Source organism: Prionailurus viverrinus, chromosome B3 (genome assembly GCF_022837055.1).
Source record: "Prionailurus viverrinus isolate Anna chromosome B3, UM_Priviv_1.0, whole genome shotgun sequence".
Classification (NCBI taxonomy): domain Eukaryota; kingdom Metazoa; phylum Chordata; class Mammalia; order Carnivora; family Felidae; genus Prionailurus; species Prionailurus viverrinus.
In genome coordinates, this window is record NC_062566.1 from 14,570,529 (window position 1) to 14,594,007 (window position 23,479).

The 23,479-nt window shown below is 40.2% G+C and overlaps 1 protein-coding gene and 1 non-coding gene across 5 annotated transcripts in view; both read left to right on the forward strand.

Annotated features, from left to right (window-relative positions):
* LRRK1 (leucine rich repeat kinase 1) overlaps nucleotides 1–23,479 on the forward strand; it is a 132,374-nt gene that overhangs the window by 25,984 nt on the left and 82,911 nt on the right. For all 4 annotated transcript variants that reach the window (XM_047862162.1, XM_047862163.1, XM_047862165.1 and 1 more), the window contains exon 3: nucleotides 20,796–20,959. In XM_047862162.1, the coding sequence (XP_047718118.1) occupies nucleotides 20,796–20,959 (164 nt within the window). The remainder of the gene's footprint in view (nucleotides 1–20,795; nucleotides 20,960–23,479) is intronic.
* On the forward strand, nucleotides 21,615–21,778 carry LOC125169240 (U1 spliceosomal RNA). The gene has a single exon (XR_007153557.1). It is a non-coding gene; the product is annotated as a U1 spliceosomal RNA (small nuclear RNA).

Sequence of the window (23,479 nt, forward strand, 5' to 3'; positions counted from 1 at the left end):
CCCCGCGTCGGGCTCCGTGCTGACAGCTCAGAGCCTGGAGCCTGCTTCAGATTCTGTGTCTCCCTCTCTCTCTGCCCCTGCCCTGCTCATACTCTGTCTCTCTCTTTGTCTCTCTCTCTCTCAAAAATTAAATAAACATTTAAAAAATGTTAAAAATAATAAAAGGCATTTGGGCCGTTCCTCCTATTTTGCTGTAATGAATAATGCTGGAATGTCTTTGCATGTACAGAAGCACACCCATGTAATAAATCCCCAAAGTGATGGATCAAGGGGTAGATGTTTCCAAAAATCTGCCAGGGACTGTCAGTCACCCTCACAGGAGCTGTTCCTGTTACCCCCTGCCCCACAGCTCATGTGCTTGCCTGCTTCCTATAGACCTGGCAACAGTATTGGTTCACACATTTTTGGTTTTTCCCAGTCTGACCTGTGAAAAATGGTGTCTTGGTATAGTGTTACATGCATTTCTCTTACAATAAGGGAGGCTCGGCCTGCGTTAGCATGTGGAAAACCTGGTTATATTTGCTTTCATTGAACCCCCTCTTCACACCTTTTGCTTCTCAGTTTCTAGGAGCTCTTTGTGTTAGATGGTATCCAGTGTTAACACATAAATAGATGCCCTCTAGAGATCCACTTTAAGAACCAAAAAACTGAGGGGTGCCTGGGTGGCTCAGTCGCTTAAGCGTCTGACTTTGGCTCAAGTCATGATCTCACGGTTCGTGGGTTCGAGTCCCACATTGGACTCTGTGCTGACAGCTCAGAGCGTGGAGCCCGGTTCGGATTCTGTGTCTCCCTCTCTCTCCCTCTCTCTTTCTGTCCCTCCCACACTTGAGCTCTCTCTCTTTCTCTCTCTCTCTCTGTCTCTCAAAAATAAATAAATTGAAAAGAAAAAACGGACCAAAACACTGAAATGAAAATGTTGAATGTTCAAGGAGCTATAATGTTTTACTTTTGTTCTTAATTTAATTATTAAACTAACATTAATTAAATATAAAATATTCAGGGAAATAATGATAAATATACAGGGCTCGTCTGAGGAAAACTTCAAGCCTTGGACAGAAAGCATATTTGAGTAAATAAAATGACACCCCCTCCTCTTATAAAGGAAGACAACACTGTAAATATGCCAATTCTTCACAAGCTGGTTCTATAATTCAGAGCAGTAGCAATTAGGATATTGGGGGAGGGGGGAACACGAACAAAATTTATTTTTAAAAAATGGGTTTTGGGGCGCCTGGGTGGCGCAGTCGGTTAAGCGTCCGACTTCGGCCAGGTCACGATCTCGCGGTCCGTGAGTTCTAGCCCCGCGTCGGGCTCTGGGCTGATGGCTCAGAGCCTGGAGCCTGTTTCCGATTCTGTGTCTCCCTCTCTCTCTGCCCCTCCCCCGTTCATGCTCTGTCTCCCTCTGTCCGAAAAATAAATAAATGTTGAAAAAAAAAATTAAAAAATAAAATAAAAAATGGGTTTTTTTAATGTATATTTTTGAGAGAGACAGAGACAGAGAGACAGAGCGTGAGCAGGGGAGGGGCAGAGAGAGAGGGAGACACAGAATCTGAAGCAGGCTCCAGGCTCTGAGCTGTCAGCACGGAGCCCGACGCGGGGCTGAAACCCACGAACCGTGAGACCATGACGGGAGCCGAAGTTGGACGCTCAACTGGCTGAGCCACCCAGGTACCCTAAACACAAACAAAATTGAATATGTTTTACCCAGAAAAATAAATGTGAGAGTCGCCACAAAAATTAAAATGGAGGGGAGGTTGGCTGAGAGAAGGAGGGGAGATTCCTTCCACTGTGTGTTTGAATGTATTATATCACAGTAGTGAAAGGGGTTGGAGACTATAGAGAGACAGACAGTGATGGAACGGAGTGGCAACTCGAAAACAGACCAAAACGCACATTGATTTATTTTGCTTTACCATTTGAGGTTTCACATCAGTCTAGAAAAGAAAGTAAATCGGGTAATAAGATAGAAATAACATCGCTTTCTCACTTCTGGACCAAAATCAATTTCAGATAAATCAAATATTTAAACATAAGAATTAACACCATTAAAAGTCTAGGAATATGATAACTTAAAAATAATTTTGGAGCGAAGAAGGCCGTTTTCTCCCTAAAACATCAAACCTAGTTAACATAGAGGAGGCTAATAAACATGGTTACATAAGAGTTGAAACTATTTTGCGGAAAAGCCTCCTCAAATGACAAAAAACAAACAGGTAAAAACTGTTTTCAACATATACTATAAAGAGCACTTGCAGATCATTGGGAAAAAGAACATTCCAGTTTCCAGATGAATCAAGAAATAGAAGCAGAGAGTTTTCATTTGCTGAAAAAGATAGAAATGGTGGGTTGGTGTATGAAAATATGCTGAATGTCATTCATATGGGAAAAAATGCAAACCAACGCCAATGATGAGATGTTATTTTGCTTTTCAGATCCAGAAAAATCAGAAAGTTTGATGTTATTTAATATAGCAAGGATATAATTTTTGCTTCATTCTTCATATTAAAAAATTTTTTTAATGTTTATTTTTTGAGAGAGAGAGGTAGAGTGTGAGTGGTGAAGGGATAGAGAGAGAGAGGGAGAGAGAGGGAGGGAGACACAGAACCTGAAGCAGGCTCCAGGCTCCACACTGTCAGCACAGAGCCCGATGTGGGGCTCTAACTCACGAACCGTGAGATCACGGCCTGAGCTGAAGTCAGACGCTTAACCAACTGAGCCACCTAGGTGCCCCTCCATTCTTCATATTTTTAACTGATGTTGGGTTGATAACTAAGTAAGCATTCAAGTGGTCCAACTTTTGGAAGAGCAAATTGACAATCTTGATAAAAACTAAAGCTCAATCTATCCGCTGCTCTGAATTAACCTGAAGATATAGTTCACAGGTGAGCAGAAACACACACACAGGATGTTCAGCACAGCATGAAAAGGGATTACAAAGACACTAGGAGTGCCCTAAAAGTCCATCAATGAGGACAAAGAACCACCGTGAAATAAAATGTCTGGATCTCCATGTGCACATACAGAAGAACTTTTAAGTCAGAAAAGCAAGTTGGAGAACATAACCCTATTATAATCTAATTGTTTAAAAAAAAAATGAAGAAAGAGAAGGAGGAGGAGAAGAGGAGGAAGAGGAAGAAGAGAAGGAAGAGAAATGAATATTTATGTGAGATCCAGGGAAATCTGAGCCACTTCGCAGCCTCTGTCATCACAATACAATGATGTATTCCAAGGAAGCTCCAGCCTACAATCTTAAAATGAAAAAGCACCTTAAATCCTTACTAAAGTTTCTTGACAAGGCATCTGTGGGGAATTCCATTTAAAGCACACAGCCAAATCCCCGAACGCCTCTGCCCAGATCTTCCTCAGAAATTCACAAAATACAGTCTCTGTGCTCAATCTCTAAGCTCATTCTGTCAAGAAATCCCCAAGTATTTCCCCCAAAGTCAGCTTGCCTTAGTGTTTGGATGTGTCTGCAAGGAAGGTGCACTCAGACTCCGCCTGGGAGGTGGGGAGGAAAAGTGGGGACACCTCTTGGAGGTTCTGTCCCCACCATCAGTACTTATGGATGCACGGAGATTATGGAAAGACATCAAGAGAGTCCTCAGCACAGTGACCCGTGGGCACAGTCGCAGGGAGGAAGAGAGCAGGCCTCTCCTTCCAAGAACAAAGGTCCCTTTATCGTCTGAGCAAACCAAGCCTGAGTGTCACGGCTCCCCCACTGCATGGTGCCACTTGGAGGCACCATTCAGGGTCTTCATTCACCATCTGCTGAGCCTCCGTCTTCCTAGCTCCAGGATGGGGTGAGCAGACCCAGCACACCGCGTTATGGGGACTGCACTGTTGTCTGCTCACCCCCGGAAAGAGCATTCCCTGAGAATCACAGAACAATAGGTGATGACTCCAGAGTGGATAGAACTTCACTTTCCTTCTTACCACTGCACAGGACTCTCTTCTGTGCATGTCCCAGAGTTTATTTAGTCATTTCTCTATGACACTGCATTGCTTCCTCTGCAGTAATGCTGCAATAAATAGTCTTGTGTAGATATCATTTTGCATTTTTGACATTGAATCTTTGGTGTAGATTTCTAAAAGCTAGAGTGTTGGCTAAGAGGGAAAATGCGGATATAATTTTGCCAGGTATTGTTAAATTCCCTTCCATAAGTGCTGCACTATTTTGCATTCCCTCCAACAATGCAAGAACATGCTTGTTTCATCATATTGACCCTGTCTCTGTGATATAAGTTGCAGGGTTTTTTTTTTTTTTTCTTATTTGCCATTTGTCTTCTTACCCTGCTTGTGTGTTTTGGGACACACAGATTTTTGTGGGAAGGGGGTTTCCTTACATGTTTAAATTTTATGTTTGGCTGTAAAACAAGCCTCAAGAAGTTTAAAAGGACTGAAATCATACAACCTATGTTCTCTGATCACAATGGGATTAAATTAGAACTCAATAACGGAAGAAAATTTGGGAAATTCACAAATTTGTGGAAATGAAACAGCATGCTCTTTAAGTAATCAGTTTAAAGAAGAAATCACAAGAAGGGCACCTGGGTGGCTCAATAGGTTGAGCGTCCGACTTTGGCTGAGGTCATGATCTCTCGGTTTGTGAGTTCGAGCCCCACATCAGGCTCTGTGCTGACAGCTCAGAGCCTGGAGCCTGCTTCGGATTCTGTGTCTCCCTCTCTCTCTGCCCCTCCCCCTGTCACACTCTGTCTCTGTCTCTCTCTCTCTCAAAGATAAATAAATGTTAAAAAATATTTTTAAAAAAATCACAAGAAGAATTATAACATATTTGAGGTAAAAAAAAAAACAACAAAAACACAACATACTAAAACTTAGGAGATGCACCTTAGGCAGTACTGAGAAGAAAATTTCTAGCTATGATCATCTGTATTTAAAAAGAGTAAAGATCCGAAATTGATAAACTAACCTTCCATCTTAAGAGACTTAGAGGAGGAAGAACAGACTAAACCCAAAACAAGCAGAAAGAACAAAGATTAGAGCAGAATTAAATGGAATAGAGACTAGAAAAACAATAGAGAAAATCAGTAAAACCAAAAGTTGGATTAAAAAAAAATCAACAGTATTGGCAAATTTTCACTTCAAATGGCCAAGAAAAATAAGAGAAAGGGCTAAAATTACTAATATTGGGGATGTAAAGAGTACATCACTACCAACTGTACAGAAATAAAAAGAATTAGAAAATACTATGAACAATCGTACACCAACAAATTCAATCAGCTAAATGAAGTGGACAAATTCCTAGAAAGACACAAGCTGCCTAAATTGGCTCAAGAAGGGATAGAAAATCTAAACAGAATTATAAGTAGAGACACTGAATTAGTAATCCTAAAACTCCCCACAAAGAAAAGCCAGACCCAGATGGCTTTTTAAACCATTTAAATCATTTAAACATTTAAAGAATTAATATCAACCTCACAAACTCTTCCAAAAAATGGGAGAGGAGTGAACACTCCCCAGTTCGATCTAAGAGCCCAGTGTTACCCCAAAACCAAAACCAAAGACAACACAGGAAAAGAAGACTACAGACCAATATCTCTTATGAATGCAGATGCAAAAATCCTCAACTAAATATCAGCAAACCAAATCCAGTAATATATAAAAAGGATTATATAACATCACCAACTGGAGTTTGTCCAAGGATTGTAAGCCTGGTTTAACATCAATCAATATAATACATCATAGTAACAGGAGAAAAAAAAAACATGATTATCTCAACAGACACAGAAAAAGCATTTGGAAATATCCAACACCCTTTGATGATAAAAAATTTAGTGAACCAGGAATGAAAGGGCACTTCCTCAACCTGAAAAAGGACATCTGTTAAAAGTCCACAACTAATATCATATGTAATTATAAAAGACTAAATGCTTTCTCTCTCGCATCAAGAACAAAACTATGATGTCCACTATCACAGCTTCTATTCAACATTATACTGGAGTGGCCAGCCAGGATAATGAAACAAGGAAAAGAAATAGAAGGTATCCAGATTGTAAAGGAAATAGTGAAACTACCTCTATTTGCAGATGACATAATATTTTATATAGAACATCCTAAGGAATCTACAAAAAATTAGAACTAATCAGCTCAGCAAGTTATCAAGATACAGGATCAAAATGTAAAAATCAATTTTAGTTACATATACTTTCAATGAAAAGTCTGACAATGAAATTTAAAAAAAACACATTTACAATAGCATCAAAAAGAATAAAACAATTGAGAATAAATGTAACAAAAGACGTGCAAAATTTATACACTGAAAACTACAAAACACAGTTGAAAGAAGTTTCACCATCCTGTGTTCATGGGTTGGAAGACTTAGTAATGTTAACATAGCAATACTCCCAAAATTGATCTACATGTGCAGTTACTATCAGAATTCCAGCTGAAATAGTCACAGAAATTGACAAGCCAATCCTAAAATTCACGTGGAAATGCAAGAGATTCAGAATAGCCATAACAGTTGTGAAAAAGAAGGACAAAGTTGGAGAATTCAACACTGCCTGATTTCAAAATGTACTACAAAGTTAGAGTAATCGAGACTGTGTGGTATTGGTGTAAGGGTAGACATATAGATCAGTGGAATAGAATTACGAGTCCAGAAATAAACCTGTACATTTATGGTCAGATGAGTTTTGATAAAGGCACTAATACAACTTAAAAAAAATTTTTTATGCTTATTTTTGAGAAAGAGTGACAGAGCACAAAAAGGGGGAGGGGCAGAGAGGGAGGGAGACACAGAATCCAAAGCAGGCTACAAGCTCTGAGCTGTCAGCACAAAGCCCAACCTGGGGCTCGAACTCACAAACTGAGAGATCATGACTTGAGCTGAAGCCAGACATTTAACCAATTGAGCCACCCAGGCAACGTGGGAGGGAAAACAATCATCTTTTCAACAAATAGTTCTGAGACAACTGGATATCCATATGCAAAAAAAAAAAAAAAAATTGGATCCCTACCTACACAATATAAAAAAAAAAATTCAAAATGGATCATAGACCTAAATGTAAGAGCTAAAATTATCAAACTCTTAAAAGAAAACAAGGGATTAAATCTCATAACCTTGGATTACACAATGGTTTCTTAAATAAGACACCAAAATCACAAGTGACAAAAGGAAAAAAAATAAATTGGACCTAATAAAAATTAGAAGTTTTTATACTTGACAGACATCAGTCAAGAAAGTGAAAAGACAACTCCCTGAATGGGTTGAAATATTTTCAAATCGTATATCCTGTAAAGGGCTTGTATCCAGATTACGTAAAGGCTGCTTATGAGTCAACAATGACAACAAATGAGCAAAGGATCTGAATAGACATATACCAAAGAAGATGTAAAAATGGTCAATAAGCACATGAAAAGATGCTCAACATCACCAACCATCTGGGAAATGCTGATCCAAACCACAATGGGACACCACTTCATACCCACTAAAATAGGTAACATTAAAAAAATGGACAATTCTCACTAAGTGATGGTCAGGATGGGGAGAATTAGAACCTATGTTTCAGGTGGGAATGTAGAATGGTACAGCCGCTTTGGAACATGGCTTGGCAGTTTCTCAAAATTTTAAACATAGAGTTACCATCTGGCCCAGCAATTCCACTCCTACATATATACCCAAGAGAATTGGAAGAACTTGTACACAAATAATCATACCAGCATTATTCACAATAGCCAAAGAGTAGAAAAATCCAAATGTGCCTGGGTGCCCAGCTGGCTCAGTTGGTTGAGCATCCAACTTCAGCTCAGGTCATGATCTCATGGCTTGTGAGTTCGAGCCCCGCATTGGGCTCTGTGCTGACAGCTCAGAGCCTGGAGCCTGCTTCGGATTCTGTGTCTCCCTCTCTTTCTGCTCCTACCCACTTGGCGCTCTGTTTTTGTCTCTCTCAAAAATAAATAGCCCCCCCTTTTTTTTTAAAATCACAATAATCATTTCCTATCAAGGATTTTACAGTGATTAACCAAGCGGTTAACTCCGAACACTGCCTTCATGATTAAAAACTATATTGACTATATTGACTATAACCATGTAAGGTTACCTCTTACATGGGAGTATTTTGGGGCATTTCTCATGCTTTTAAGCAAAATCACTGCCATGGTCTGAATGTTTGTGTCCCACTAAAATTTATATGTTGAAACCTAACCCCCAAGGTGATGGTATTAGGAGGTGGGGCTTTTGGGCGGCAATTGGGTCATAAGGGTGAATAGGATTAGTGTTCTCACAGAAGAGACCCCACAGAGCTCCCTGGCCCCTTCTGCCATGTGAGCATGTAATGAGAGGCCAGTCACCCAGAGGAGGGTTCTCATCAACCACACTAGCACCCGATCTCAGACCTCTAGCCTCCAGAACTGCAAGAAATAAGATTCTGTTGTCGATAAGCCATCCAGTCTGTGCTGTTTTGTTAGAGCAGCCCTAATGGGATAAGACAAGTTTTAAAGAAGAGTTATTAACCAAAATGAACTCTAAAGCCACTTACTTGAACTTGGCTGATCTCATTCAGCAGTATTTTTAGATAAGGGCACTGTCTGTGTAAACAATCGGGGCTCCCTATTTTGGCCGTTAGCATATTTATTGAGCTTCAGCTGTGTGCTAGGCAGCGTGCAGGGGCCTGTGTCCACTGGCACATACTACCCTGTCTGGAGTTGATTCCCAGGCATTTGGGGCGCCTCTGTACCCCTGCTCCCCCAAAAGTTCAGCAAGCGTGCTGGAGGAAATGACTTCCACTGTCTGGCCCCCACTCACATCTGCCCCAGAGCTCAGTAAACAAGGTACAGAAAACAACCAACTTGTCCATTTAAACTCACATGATTTATCTTAGATGCCTGAGAAATAAGATGGAACCCCAGACTTCATAATTTTTAGACACAGGCCACATTTAACTTCATGTCAAAGAGCCATACTTAAGAGCTAGCATTTATCTAGAGCCCACTGAGGGTTAGGTAGTGTTCTAAGCAATTCCCATGCTTCCATACTTCCATTCATGTGACCTTACAACCACCCTTTGCCGCCATCACCTCCAGGACGCACAAGGATGTAATGTAGATGTGGATGCCCAGCTGGGTGACCTGACCATTCCACTCTTCCACTCTTCTCCGTGGCTCTCTGTGTTTTGGGGCCTCCTTCTCCCGCTGTGTAGGACTAAGTCCTGGGCTACTTTCATGAGCTGGAAAGCCCCAGAGTATTATCTTGAAACAGTCTACATTTTGACCTGACGTGAACCCTACCACCGGAACACTGAAGCGGCCTCACTGGAGCAGGTGGGGTGGAGGCGAGCAAGGTCAGGTGGAAGTCGTTCATGGAAAGTAAATCCAGAAGGACCTGAAGGTGTCCTCCTCCTCTTTCACCAGGGGAATTCTGTGCCCTAGTGCCCGTGCTGAATGATACTACAGATGAGCCAGATTACAGGTGAAGCCCCTACTGACACAGAGAGAGCTCTGGAGGGTGGACAAATTGACTCCAAGAAGCTCTTACTGAGCATCTATGGTGCACATGGCTCAGTGCTAGGCACCACGACCCTGAGGAAGTGGGGCCCAGCCTGTGGCACTTCTGGGCAGAAAGGAGGTGGACAGACCCCTCACAAGAGGATGGTCCTGGTCAGTTAGAGGAAGGAGAAGGGGGCCCATGGAGACCCCCCCTGCCCAAGTCCTCCCTGGGGGAGTAGCGTCTGTGCTGAGCCTAGAAGCAGAAGGAGAATTTTGATAAATGGGGAAGGGGCAGGAGCTCCTTCCAAGTTGCAGAGATACCAGAGTAAAGGTTGAGGGAGCCTGGGGTCCGTGGAGGAAATGAGGGTGCAGTGTAGGGGGGGGAGCACACCCTCTGGAAATAACCCTCTGTTTGTGTACCGGTCCAATTTTTTTTTTGTCACGAATTTTGCAGTAGTTTTTTGTTTTTGTTTTTGTTATTTTTTACTTTTTAAGTTCATTTATTTATTTTGAGAGAGAGTGCAAGTGGGAAAGGAGCAGAGAGAGGAGAGAGAACCCCAAACAGGCTCCACATGGTCAGTGCAGAGCCCCACGTGAGGCTTGAACTCACAAACCGCGAGATCATGACCTGAGCTCAAATCGGACACTTAACCAACTGAACCACCCAGCTGCCCCACAGTAGTTTTTTTTTTTTTTTCTGTGCCATTTTGTTGTTGTTTTTAAAAGAGATGACAAGATTCAGACATAAATACTTGTCAAAACCTTGCAGCCATTAAGCAGCGAAGGTAGGACTTGAACCCAAGTCGTCTCATCTGAGTTGAGTGGCATTTCCGTCACCAAGTTTTAGCATAGTTCACGGTTCTTGGGGAAAAGACACCACTGGAAAGAATCTGGGTGCCTCATCCTTAGTTTCCTTCTAGACTGAGATATTTTCTTCCTTCCCCTGTGCCCATCTTTGCCAAGAGGAAGTTGGAGTCAGCCAGAAGTTTTACAGTGCTAACCTGGAAAGTGTATTTTTATTTATTTTTTATTTTTTTATTTAAATCCAAGTTAGTTAACATATAGTGTAATAATGATTTCAGGAGTAGAATTTAGTGATTCATCATTTACATATAACACCAGTGCTCATCCCTGGAAAGTATATTTAAAACACTACTTTTCCATTATAGCAATAACATAAGTAACTGGAAAACTGAGCAAAGGGAAGGGATCGCCTCAAATGCCACCACATAAGGAAAGCCAACGTTATTCTCTTGGAGTCTTTCCTTTTTGTCAGTTTTCCTATGTGGTGTTGCATTGTCCCTCTGTGTGTTCAACATGATAAGCATTTATAATGCATTAGGTGCTTGGCATAACCTCCATTCTTTGCTCTACGAAACAATACCGCAATCAGCATCTTCATGCATACTGCTTTTTTTTTCCTTTGCACAATGTTTTTAAATGTGTAGAATTATTCCCTCAGAGTCAGTTCCCTAGAAGCTGGGTTGCTGTGACAAAGGATGGCCTGGCCCTCAGTGTGTATGCCCACGATTGCCTCCCCACAGTGTGACCACTTTCTTTTTCTGTCTTCAGATTGTGCCATTTTATATTATGGGAGTATTAAACAAAGGAACTGTCTTACTTCTGTGATTTTTACTTCCCCAGAAGGATGGTTCCTCTTTCTTTACCAGGGCAGTGTTTGTCTCTCGAGCATGCTTTCTGTTGTAGATGTTTAAAATCTGGGAAGAAGACAGCCTCACACACTGGCTCTTCCCTCTGTCTCATTAGGCTGTGTTCCAGGGTCTAGCTCAGCATATGCTGGGTGTTAAACATTTCTAGAATGAATGAGCAATAAATAAATGAATATTTGGAAGAGGAACTAAGTATAGGAAAGAATTCATCTTTGTAGCTTGGTATTTCTGGGTTTTCTCTTCTGCTGCTGCAGAAAATTCATGGAGAATTTGACTTCCATCGTTTGCTCTCTGGTTTTTCCATCTAATGAGACAGGATCATCTCACCTTTTAGTTTCCATGTGTTTGCCAAGCACATTATGTTCCAAATAAGTATCCCATGTTTGGTTGGGGGCACACAGCCTGGGCGGGGGGAGGGGGGGGGAGGGGGGGGAGGTGGGGAGGGTTAGGGGTTAGACTTTGGTGGAGGTGTTGAAGGGTCCAAGTCCCAGCTGTGCTCTCTGACCCCTCAGAACACTGGTCAGCTCATGAAGGACAGTGAATAGAACCCCTGACTTCATGGGTTTGGCAGGAAGGTGGAAGTATGGAGGACATTTCTTACAACATCAGGCGGAACTTAATAAATGGCACCAATTAGTGGCATACTAAATATTATTATTATTGTTAGACCATTTTATTTTGTCTTTTGGAAATCTGTGACATGCTTACAGACTATTGTCCCAAGAGACTTTCTTGCTCTACCCAGAACCAAAATAATTGGTATATCCAAGACAAAGAGTTGTTTCAGTTTAGATAATGCCATCAAAGAACTGGTTTGTGAAGCCAGGTTGAAAATAGTCAACCTTGGGCTGAATATACTTTTTAAATTTCTTTTTCTGAAGTTCGAAGTCAATCCAAGCTTGGTAAGAAAAAACAATATTGGAAAACACAAAATTTTAAAAATCTCCATCCACTGCACCTGCTGAAGGCATCTGCTACTGTCATATATACAGACTGAATTTTTATAAACAAAAATAATAGACTGTACACATTAGAAACCTTTTTTCTCCAAGCATTTTAATCCCATATAATCTAAATTCTGTTACTCTGCATATTTTCAAATGATGTCAACCAATGATGCCTCAACCTGTGCCCCATGTCCTACACTTTTAGCTTAATATTATGTATATATTTTTTATTATTAGTCTTCATTATTATATTTTAATGGCTCATAGTAGTTGCTCATTTTGAACTACCCTGAGTCACTATTTTAAAAGTCATCTCAGGCTGCTGTAACAAATTGCCACACGCTGGGTGACTTAGACAACAGACATTCATTTCTCACATTTCTGGAGGCTGGAAGTCCAAAGTCAAGGCACCAGCAGATTCTGTTTGTGGAAAGGGCCCACTTCCTGGTTTGCAGACAGCCATCTTGTTATTGGATCCTCACTAGGCAGAGAGCTGTGAAAAAACTCTCCTGTGACTTGTGCCACTAAATCCCATTGTGGGGGCTCCATCTTCATGACACAGTCACCTCCCAAAGACCCTGCCTCCTAAACCATCACCCTGGGGATCAGGGTGAAAGCATGGATGTTGAGGGTATACAAACATGCAGTCCACAACAGGCATTAAATGGGAAAGCAGGGTGGCAGGAATTCTATGAACTCTGGGGTCAGAAAGACCTGCTTCCACTCTTGCAGCTACCTGCCAACTCTATCACTGTGAACAATGTCTGTATTCTGGCCCCCTTCATCTGTAAAATGGCAACCATGACACCTACCCACAGCACTGAGGTGAGCATTTGATTAAATAACAAAAATCAAGCAGCAGTCAGTGCAGGGCACCTAGACATTGCCTTTCTATAAGCCATTCCCTAAAACCTGATATTGGCCATTTACCTGGTTAGCAGGTTCTTCCCTCTGCTGTTGTAGGTAGTTCTGCAAGGTAGTGTCATAGCTTAAGAGTGTATCTTTTTGTGCATGCCATGTTATTTCCTCAGATAAACTCCTAGGAGAATAGGGTGTTGTTATATAATATTGCTATATATATAACGTATATATGTATACATATATATGTACATATACACACATATAATATTGCTATATATATGTATGTATGGCTATATATATGCAATATATATATTGCTATATATATATGACATAATGTATGCCAGAATATGTTATATATATATATGTGTATATATATATATATATATATATATGGCATAATGCATCAACACCCTATTCTATATATAGCTACATATACTATATATATAGTATTGCTATTGCTTTCTGAAACAGTCATACAATTTTCCAGGCCTCCCACAGTGACAAATGTCACCACACTGGCCAGCCAATGCACGTTAGAATTCGTTACACTTTTCGCCATGTCGGTGGGCATAACATGGCATCTTAAGATGAATTGTATTTTTTATTTCTAAAGAAAATAGCACTTTTTCTTGTGATTGTCTCTTGTGTGAGCTGTTTGTTTATATAACTGCTCATCCCCCCCTTATTAGCAAAAATCCATTTGGTGAGAATATCCTCAGAGAAGCTGTGCGTCTGTGCTGTGAGGCTCTGAAGCACGAGAACACTCAGCGTCCATTGCGGAGCGCTGTTCTGTGTGAGCCATGAGCCAGGATGCCACCGCTGCCTGGGCTTTCTTTTCTGATGCTGGTCGATCCAAGTGGCCCAGCGTGATGGGGCTGAGCGGCAGCCATCTGGAGCTGGTGAGGAATTATCACCGAGGGTCACCCTGGGGGTCACATCACCCTCCACATCCCCCAACCTCTGCATCTTCCCTGAATAAATAAAGGGTTGGATTTCACCGTAATACGACCCAGAGACGAAAACTGCTACTGAGGCTAAAAATCCTAGAGTGATAGCTGAAGAGAAAGAAGCATCCTTCCAGCTGAAGGTTGGTGAACCCAGGGCTACAGCAGGTGAGCCCCTGCAGAGCCAGGAGGGTGTCCCCTCCAGAGAGGGACAGCCCCTGCCCTCAGTGCTCTGGCCACCCAGGGACTCGGGGAAGGATGCAGGACAAGGTCCTTAAGCGATCATGACCAGGTCAGTAGCATCCTGAAGTTTACTTTTGTGTGCTTTGCTGTGAACTGTGGGTTGAGAGATATGTCTTTACTTTTTGCTACTCTGTTGATAGAGATGAATGGAATAAAAAAAATCCATAGATGTACAAGTAAAATGTTAGGGTCTTTTCCAGGATATACAGAGGATGCAACAGATTTTGAATGGACAGACAGCATTCTCTTTCCATCATACATGTTTTCTTTGGTGGGGAAGAGAGAATTAAAAATAATATATATATAACGATAATATATATAATTGTATATAATATATATTATTGATATAATTATACGTAATTAAATATATATATATATATATATATATATATATATATATATGAGAGGCCAACATTTAGAACTTAAAGAATTAAAGTCACTTTCGTATTACTTCTCCATTGTCCTAGATTTGTAGAAGAAAAACAGTAGAGAGAGAATTTTATTCTGATATTTGGGTGCGGAGGGATGACTTAACAAATGTTGTTCTAGAAGAAAAGGTAAGACTCTCCTTAGGACTCTCCTTAACGGACTCAGAACCAACAAACAAAGGAGGACTCTCTTTAAGGGAGGAGGTTCATGAGGAACTGTTCATGTAAGTGATATGGCTTTTACAGTTGACATCACTCAATCATATTCATGGAATTCTATTTTACTATGTCCCCAAAATAGAAGAGAAGAAAATTTTCCATTCATTTTCCTGCAGTCAGAATACTCTGCGTTTCCAAAACCTGAATTACAGAAATGATATTTAGAGCCTGAATTATTGGCAACTGAAACCATTTCTCCTAGCAATGGCTGAATACGTAGAGCACACAGTGTTGCTGAAAATATTTCTTTTATAAATAGAGTACTACATTGAAAGTGATTCTCGAGGACAAAATAATATTCTCATGCCACAGGCTAAAATACTGTTTTAACCAAATGCTTCTTCACATTCTGAACTTTAATTAGCATCATGTCCAGCATATTTAAATACCAGGCTATGCTGATATTATTGTTTGTCACCAACCAGGAATATGTCCACTATCATTTCACAGCTTACTGTAGATGTTTCCTGTGTTCTTGAATGGTTCTACATGGGCCAAATCCATAACCCTAGCCATCCACTCTATTTGTAGCCTCTCCTCACTAGCTCCTACTTCTAATTAATTGATTCCTAAAATCAAACCAAAAACCAAAATTGTGCTCTTGATTTTCCCTTCTCCTCCTTTATTTGTTTACTGACTTCATTAAGCATATTTATCATGTTAATTTTGCATTAAAAGCAAGTGAGATGCCTGTTTGTAGTGTGAGTATGTATATATTCATATATATATATATATATATGTATATGTATATGTATATGTATATATATAGGGGATTTTCATTGCTGTATAGGAAAATAATGACATTGCAATAGAGAACAAAAAGGGATTTTTTTTGAAACTGAATCATTCTAATGTTCTACAATTCTTTTCCTAGTGGTTTTAGTGACTTATTTGGTATTTTATTGAAATAGGATACATTTTGGGTGTTTATATTTTTAATACGAATTTTACATCTGTATGAACAAAATACTTAGAGCTGTCACATTTTACTGCAGAGAAGAATAGAATTATGGACAATGGCTGATTAACAGGCACAAATCCCTGAATAATCTTGAGTGGTGTAAATACAGTCCTCCGCTTTAAGTTTAAGTCAGAAGTCACCAGTTGTCAAATACAGAGCTGTAGTATTTGGGGGGAAAAGTAATATGAAAGTAAATATTTACCTCAAGAAAAGGTGTCTGATGGTGGGGAGGAAGGCTTCTGCTTTATTACATCATGAAGTTCTGTGTTATTTTTTTTTCAGTGAGAATGTGCTCTTTTATTACTGGTGTAATTTCTTTAAGGTTTAAAACAAAATAGTCATCTATTTCCATTATGGGGAAATAAAGAACAAAAATCTTTTCTAATTCCATTATTAATTCCACCCCAGCCCATCCTTAATACTAATTATTAGCATTGTGGTCTTTTTTCTTTCAATTTAAATATATGCTAACCATTATTTTTATAATTTCAGGAAATTAAGAGAAGTTGGCAGATTAAATCAAATGCATGCACATTAGTGGATGTTTTCCTGTAATGTCCTTCCAACAATTTGAATGTGCCAGACCCCCCCGCCCCAGCCCTCAGCATCAGTGACAGTGGACGTGCATTGTCCACGCAACCTAAGAAAATCAGATGCAGAACTGAAAACACCACAACGTTAAAAATTATATAAATAGAATTGAGTAGACTCTTGGTTCCGATTGCATCATTTACTGCACATATGCTGCATTATTTAAAAATCAAGTTAAAGTAAAATCACCCTTGTAATTTGACATGCACCCTATACCCTAGGTTCTGCCTTCTCAGTGTCACTCAATTGAGACTCAAAGGTGAATTGTTTTTATTTATGTTCCTAACGTGAACAGAAGAGGTTACTTTATACTTGCTTGTGTACACACACATACCACACACACACACACACACCACACACACACACACACACACACACACACACACACACTCATGCTTGTAATCTACAGAGATAAGGGAAATATTTGTTTAATTTTGAAAGATGGGCAATGACATAATTAAGTGCCCCTCCTGATGGATGCTGCTGCTGTTGATTTTACCTCCTTCTTACAACCTGCCCATGCTTTTCTCCTCCCAGTCAGCTCTCTGATGTCCCAGGGTCTCTGATGGTAAATAATTAATGGGACAGTTAGCTTGTGTTGGGGAGCAAAGCTGTCTTACTCACAAGTGCAACTACTATACCCTGAGCCGTTTTGTGATTCCTCTTTACAAAAATACACAACCAAAGATCCCCAGTAATCTCCACTCAGACACAGCAATCTTGCATTGGTGTTTTGGGAATGATGCAGATGGTGTGTGATGCTTATCCCTTCCATGGATTTTTCAGAATGGTCCCTTTGAAGTAGTGGAAGTCATGGCTTAGAATCAGCTGTAAAGACCCCAAACAGTGTCAAGCGCCTTTACTGTAAGCCCGTGTCTTTGCCTTTCTACAGAGCAGGATTTTTCTGCCCTGATGGTGGCGCTTACACAGTGTGCCATATGGTGGGCCCTGCATTTAGGGTATGATATTTTGATTCACTTCTGTACATTTTGTTACAAAAACAAACAAGCAAACAAAAAAACGTAAATGTGAAATTGAAAGAATTGAACCATGTACATCCATTACCCACTACCTAAATTCTACCATTAACATTTTCTAAAGTTGCTCTCTCACATTCTATCCGTATTTGTATCCCTGTGTCCATCCATCAATCCAATATTTTCAGTACATTTCAAAGAAAGTTGCAAGCATCTGTACACATCACCCTCAAAATCTTCAGCACTTGTGTTATTAACTACAGTCCAATATTGTTGATAGTGCTTGTGGGTAAAATCCATATAGAGCAAAATGCACAAGTCTTCATTAGACTGTTTGATAAGCTTTGACAAGTAACAAACAGCAATTTTCTCATGCCCCCACCCTGGTAAACTTCATGCTTGCCCCTGCCCCCCAGGAACCACCATTCTGATTTTTTTTCACCCATCGATTACAACAGCATATAAACAGAATCATTTTGTGATCAGTCTTTCACTCAGCATTATGTTTTGAGACTGCCTGTCACTTATTTCATGGATCAGTAGTTCATTCCTTTTTATTGCTGAGTAGTTACTAAACCACCGTAGTTGTTTATCCGTCCTTCTGCTGATGGACACGTGCTATTTACAGTTTGGAAACAGTATGAATGAAGCTGCTATGAACATTCTTGGATAAGCTTTTTAGACATATTTCTCTTGGCTAAATATCTGAAAACAGAATTGCTGGATCATAGGGTAGCTGTATGTTTAGTTTTATAAGAAACCACCAGACTTGTTTCCATTTTACACTCCAGCCAATGAAGCATGAGTGTTCTGGTTGCTCCATAATCTCACTAAATATTGTAAGTCTTCTTAAATTTTGGTGATTCTGGTGGGAGTATAGCTGTGTCTGCTTCTGGTTTTAATTAGCATCTGTCCGATAATTAGTGATATTGAGCTTTTTGAATATTTTTAATATCCTCTGCTGTTCCAATCTTTGCCCATTTTTAATTGGGCTGTCCTTTATTACTGAGTTTTGGAATCATTTTTGTATTCTGGATACCATTCTATTTTTTTCTTGATTTACGTCTGGTAAATATTTTCTTCCAGTATACAAGTTGCCTTTTCACTTTTAAATGGTAGCTCAATCTTCTGATGAGCAGAAGTTCTAAAATTTGGTGAAGTCTAATTTAGTAATTTTTCCTATCATGGTTATTGCCTTCTGTGTCCCATCTAAGAAATCTTTACTTACTCTCAAGACATAAATATATTCTCTTATGTCTGTTTTTCTAGAAGTTCCATAATTTTAACCTTTATGTTAGGTCCATGGTCTGTCTCAAATTAATGTGTTGGGGGAGGGGGGCGGGGGTGAGAAGTAGGAGTCCAAGTTTCTTTTTATTCATTGTGGGTGTCCAGTTGTTCCCGCACCATTTGTTGAAAAGACTGCTTTTCTCGTTGTATTACTTTGGCATTCTTGCAAAAATCAATTGAATGTACAAGTATGGGTACATTTCTCAATTCTCTATCCTGTTCCATGGGTTTATTTGTCTATACTGGTACCACAATGCCTTGATTACTGTAGCTTTATAGTAAGTCTTGACATCACATGGTATCTATCTTCCAGGTCTCCTCTTTTTCAAGATTACTTTGGATATTTAAAATCCTTTGAATTTCCATACAGATTTGAAGGTCAGATTGTTAATTTATACCCCCCAAAACCTACAAAAATTATGGCTGGGATTTTTTTTAATTTTTTTTTAACGTTTATTATTTTTGAGACAGAGAGAGACAGAGCATGAACGGGGGAGGAGCAGAGAGAGAGGGAGACACAGAATCGGAACCAGGCTCCAGGCTCTGGGCCATCAGCCCAGAGCCCGACACGGGGCTCGAACTCACAGACTGTGAGATCGTGACCTGAGCTGAAGTTGGACGCTTAACTGACTGAGCCACCCAGGCGCCCCTGGGATTTTATTCAATCTGTAGATAAAATTGAGAAGAATTGACCTGCTAATAATATTGATTTTTCTAATCCATGAACATGGAATGTCTTTTCATTTATAGAGGTCTTCCCATCTTTGGTTAAATATGTTTCTAAGCGCATAAATGTATGTTATTATAAATATATATATTTTTTAGTTATCCAAATGTCAGCTGGTATAATGTGATTCACTTCTGTGATATGAGAGTTTGGAAGCCAACCTTGCCCCGCATTATTTTCACGTGAGAAGAAGCTTCTTTTATTCATTCCTTCAAAGAGGTAGCAGAGACATGGAGGAGGTTCACCCTAGCCTGAGAGCTAGGGGTCGAAACTTCAGTTCAGGTTTGCCTTTTACTGACTATGTGAACTTGGCCAAGCATGGTAGGATTCTCTCCCTATTTCATTCAACACATTCAGAACATAACTCCTCATTCATTGTGGTATTTTCAGTAATATTTATAGAGGTAAAACTTTTAACTCTGATTCACTTGCACATTTGGAAATCTGGTAGAAGTCTTGAATTTTCTCCTCAGAAGAATGTACACACACACACATGTGCATGTGTGTGTGCACACGCACACAGACACACACACACACACACACAGAGTTTTGTGTCCAATTTAGGATGTTCAGGCAACCTCAGAAGGCTGTTCATCAACCTTTGAGGTCCACAAAACCCCTGTTCTAAAGGGAGAGCTCAATGAGGGTAGGAGCTGACTTACTTTACTTATACATCTTCAGCACCCAGTATGGTGCTCAGCCAATCATGACTGCTCAGTGAATGCCCCATCATTGCTGCAACATGCCTGCTGCAAAGCTCGCCATTTTTCCCAAGTAGCACAGCCAGTGTCACAATTAGAGGACAGCAAGATATTGCCTGATGGATGAGCCACATTTCAGATAACCAGACTGGCAGAGTCAAGAGATATCTTAGGGACACCCTGGGCCAGTCACACTAGTGGTCCAATGGTGTCCCAAGGCCTAGAGTTTCAGAGGATCGCCAAGATCAGAATGTGGCATATTTGTGCAGGGGCAAGTATGGATGAGGGCTGCTGATTCTAAATCCCACACCCTTAGTGGGGTTTTCTAGGCAGAGTGAGTATAAATTTCCAAATCCTGAATATTAGACCTGTCTTTCTTCCACCACTAGATACTATACCCCTGTGAGGGAAACAGAAGGGGAACAATTTGGCTGGACTTTCAGCTCTCCCACCAAACCCCTACTTTTCTGTCGCTGTCAGTGAGATCAGCCTGGCAGTTCCCAGCCAGGCAGCTGCCATAGGTGCCCTGGATCCACTCCATGGCAGGACAGTGTTGCTGCACAGACAGCCTGACTCAGCACCAGCCCCAGACAAAAAGTCCCTCCCACAGGGCTGCAGATCCCGGGGTCTGCTGTCCTTGGTGACACTGGCATTATTTCAGGGCAACCCTTTTCTCTTCCTAAAGCCCCAGATTTATTTCATGGAGAGCTCATCCTGCTGTCCTCTCCGTGATTCCCATGAGTGGCACGGGCAAGTGATGGTGACATTGTGTGTGTGCTTCCGTCCACCCAGGTGCTGGGGACATGGGCAGCAAACCGTCCACACCAGGCAGTGACCCCACAGCACAGTGCCCGGGAACGGAGGGCATTCACGCTGCATACAAGCAAGGAGACCCCAGCAGGGCCCGGCACTTGCTCCGGGAGGCTTGTGATGACAGCACATCCCAGCTGGAGAAGGTAGGGTCAACGCCGGCTCCTTCAACCAGACTGGGGATCTGGCTTGGATGAAGGTTATCATTCAGATTATTTCCTTGTTATCCTCTAATCATAGTGGGGATTTTTTTTTACCTCATTTCACATGTAAACTTAATGGCTGCCAGTCTTGTCAAGCCAGTTCTCAGCCTGCCACTATCTATGCACACCCTTTCACCTTCCCAGAACTGAAATGTGAACAACAAAAGGCCAGTCTGAAGGTTTAATGTACTGTATTCCTCTACATTTCTTTTCCATTATGAAAATAGCGCAAGCTAACAAGAAAATTTAGAAAAATGTAAAAGCAGAGAGGAAAAGAATAAGAAAGTAACCATATTCCTAATGCAGCCAAACAGTCCCACTTAACAGTTACATTATTTTTTCTCTCCATTTGCTGATCTGTGCGTACATTGTTGTTTCTAACAGAGATAAAGTCATTTTGTGTATATAGTTTTGCATGCTGCTTTTTCTCACCTAATATTATATCAAGCATTTTCCATATGATTATAAATTCGTGTGTGCTTTAAAGCAAGAAAGGTGTTTACACTTCACTTTAACTGGTGAAATGTTGAAACCGGTAGACTTGGTTAAGCTGTGTGTAACACCCAGAGCAACCACTTTAAAAACTATACAAAGAGGTACACTTACCTGGCAAGGGAGATACCATGATCACGAAGATGGTTTTCCCAGGGTGAGGCTCATCCATTGCACTCTGGATGTGCTAAGCCCTGCGATTTCCCTAAATGTGGGAAACTGGACTACATAATTTGTGGTAGTGGGGGACTGTGTTCGCACTTTCCCCTGAAAAGAAACAAAACAAAACCATACAAAGAGGTATACTCAAAAACACTATTGACCAATCAAAATGGGATTTGAAAAATGTTTAAGAAGCTCACAGGAAGGCAGGAAAATAATCAGAAAAATGAAAGAGAAAACAATGCATGGCAGACCTTAGCTTTAATATGTAAGTAACTATATTAACATAAATTTTCCAAAAACATAAACTTTAAGAGACTGCAGAGTAGATAAAAAAAAAAAAATAAACAAAAGGGGTGCCTGGGTGGCTCAGTCGGTTAAGTGGCCAACTTCGGCTCAGGTCATGATCTCGCGGTCAGTGAGTTCAAGCCCCGTGTCGGGCTCTGTGCTGACAGCTCAGAGCCTAGAGCCTGTTTCGGATTCTGTGTCTCCCTTTCTCTGACCCTCCCCCGTTCATGCTCTGTCTCTGTCTCAAAAATAAATAAACGTTAAAAAATAATAATAATAATTAAAAATAAATAACCATAAGCAGCTATATTCTGCCTATGGGAAACTCACTCCAAAGAGGATATATGTGGGTTGAAAGTAAATGGATAGAAAAAGATATACCATGCAAATATTAATCAAAAGAAAGGAGTGGCTAAGTATCAGATAAAATAGACTTCAGACTAAAGGAAGTTGCCATGGACAGGGAGGAATATTTCATAACGTTGAAGGAGTCAGTCCATCAAGAAGACATAGCAATCCTAAATGTGCATGCACCAAACAACAGAGCTGTAAAATATGTGAAACAAAAACTGGCATAACTGAAAGGAGAACGAGATAAATCCACAATAATAACTGGAGACTTATAGTTTGACACCCTCTCTCAACAAATGATAGAACAACTAGGCAGAAAATCAGTAAGGATACAGAACTTCACACCATCAGCCCACAGAATCAAACTGACATTTATAAAACATTCCACACAACAAGAGCAGAATGCACATTCTTTTCAAGTGTCCACAGAGCATATCTCTAGATAGACTGCACATCCTAGGCCATAAGATAAACCTCATCACATTTAAAAGAATTAAAATCAGACAGAATATGTTCTCTAACTTCAGTGGAATCAAACTGGAAATTAATAGCAAAAAGATAATAGGAAAATCTCCAAGCACCTGGAAACTAACCACAGACTTTTAAATTACCCATGGATCAAAGACAAGGTCTCAAGGGCAATTTAAAAAATACTTTTAACTGAACAAAAATGAAAATACAACATGTCAAAATTTGTGGGTTGCAGCTAAGGCAGTGCAGAGAGGGAAATTTATAGCACTAACTACTTACATTAACAAAGAGGAGAAGTCTCAAATTAATGATCCAAACCTTCCACCTAAAGGAGCTATAAGAAGAGCAAAATAAATCTAAATCAAGTGGGAGAAAGGAAATACTAAAATTAAGAGTAGAAAAATGATGAAATTTAAACAGAAAAACAATAGAAAAAGTCAGTGAAAAAAAGGTAATTTTTTGAAAAGATCAACAAAATTGACAAACCTCTAGGAAAACTAACATAAGACAAGAGAAAAATATCTAATATCAGGAAGGAAACAAGGAATGGCACTACATACCCTACAAATATCAAAAGGATTGTAAAGGAACAACTTTATACACATAAATTTGACAACTTAGATGAAATGGACCAATCCTGGAAAAGTACAAACTATAACTCACCACTATAAAATACGTACATGATTTTAATAGCCCTTT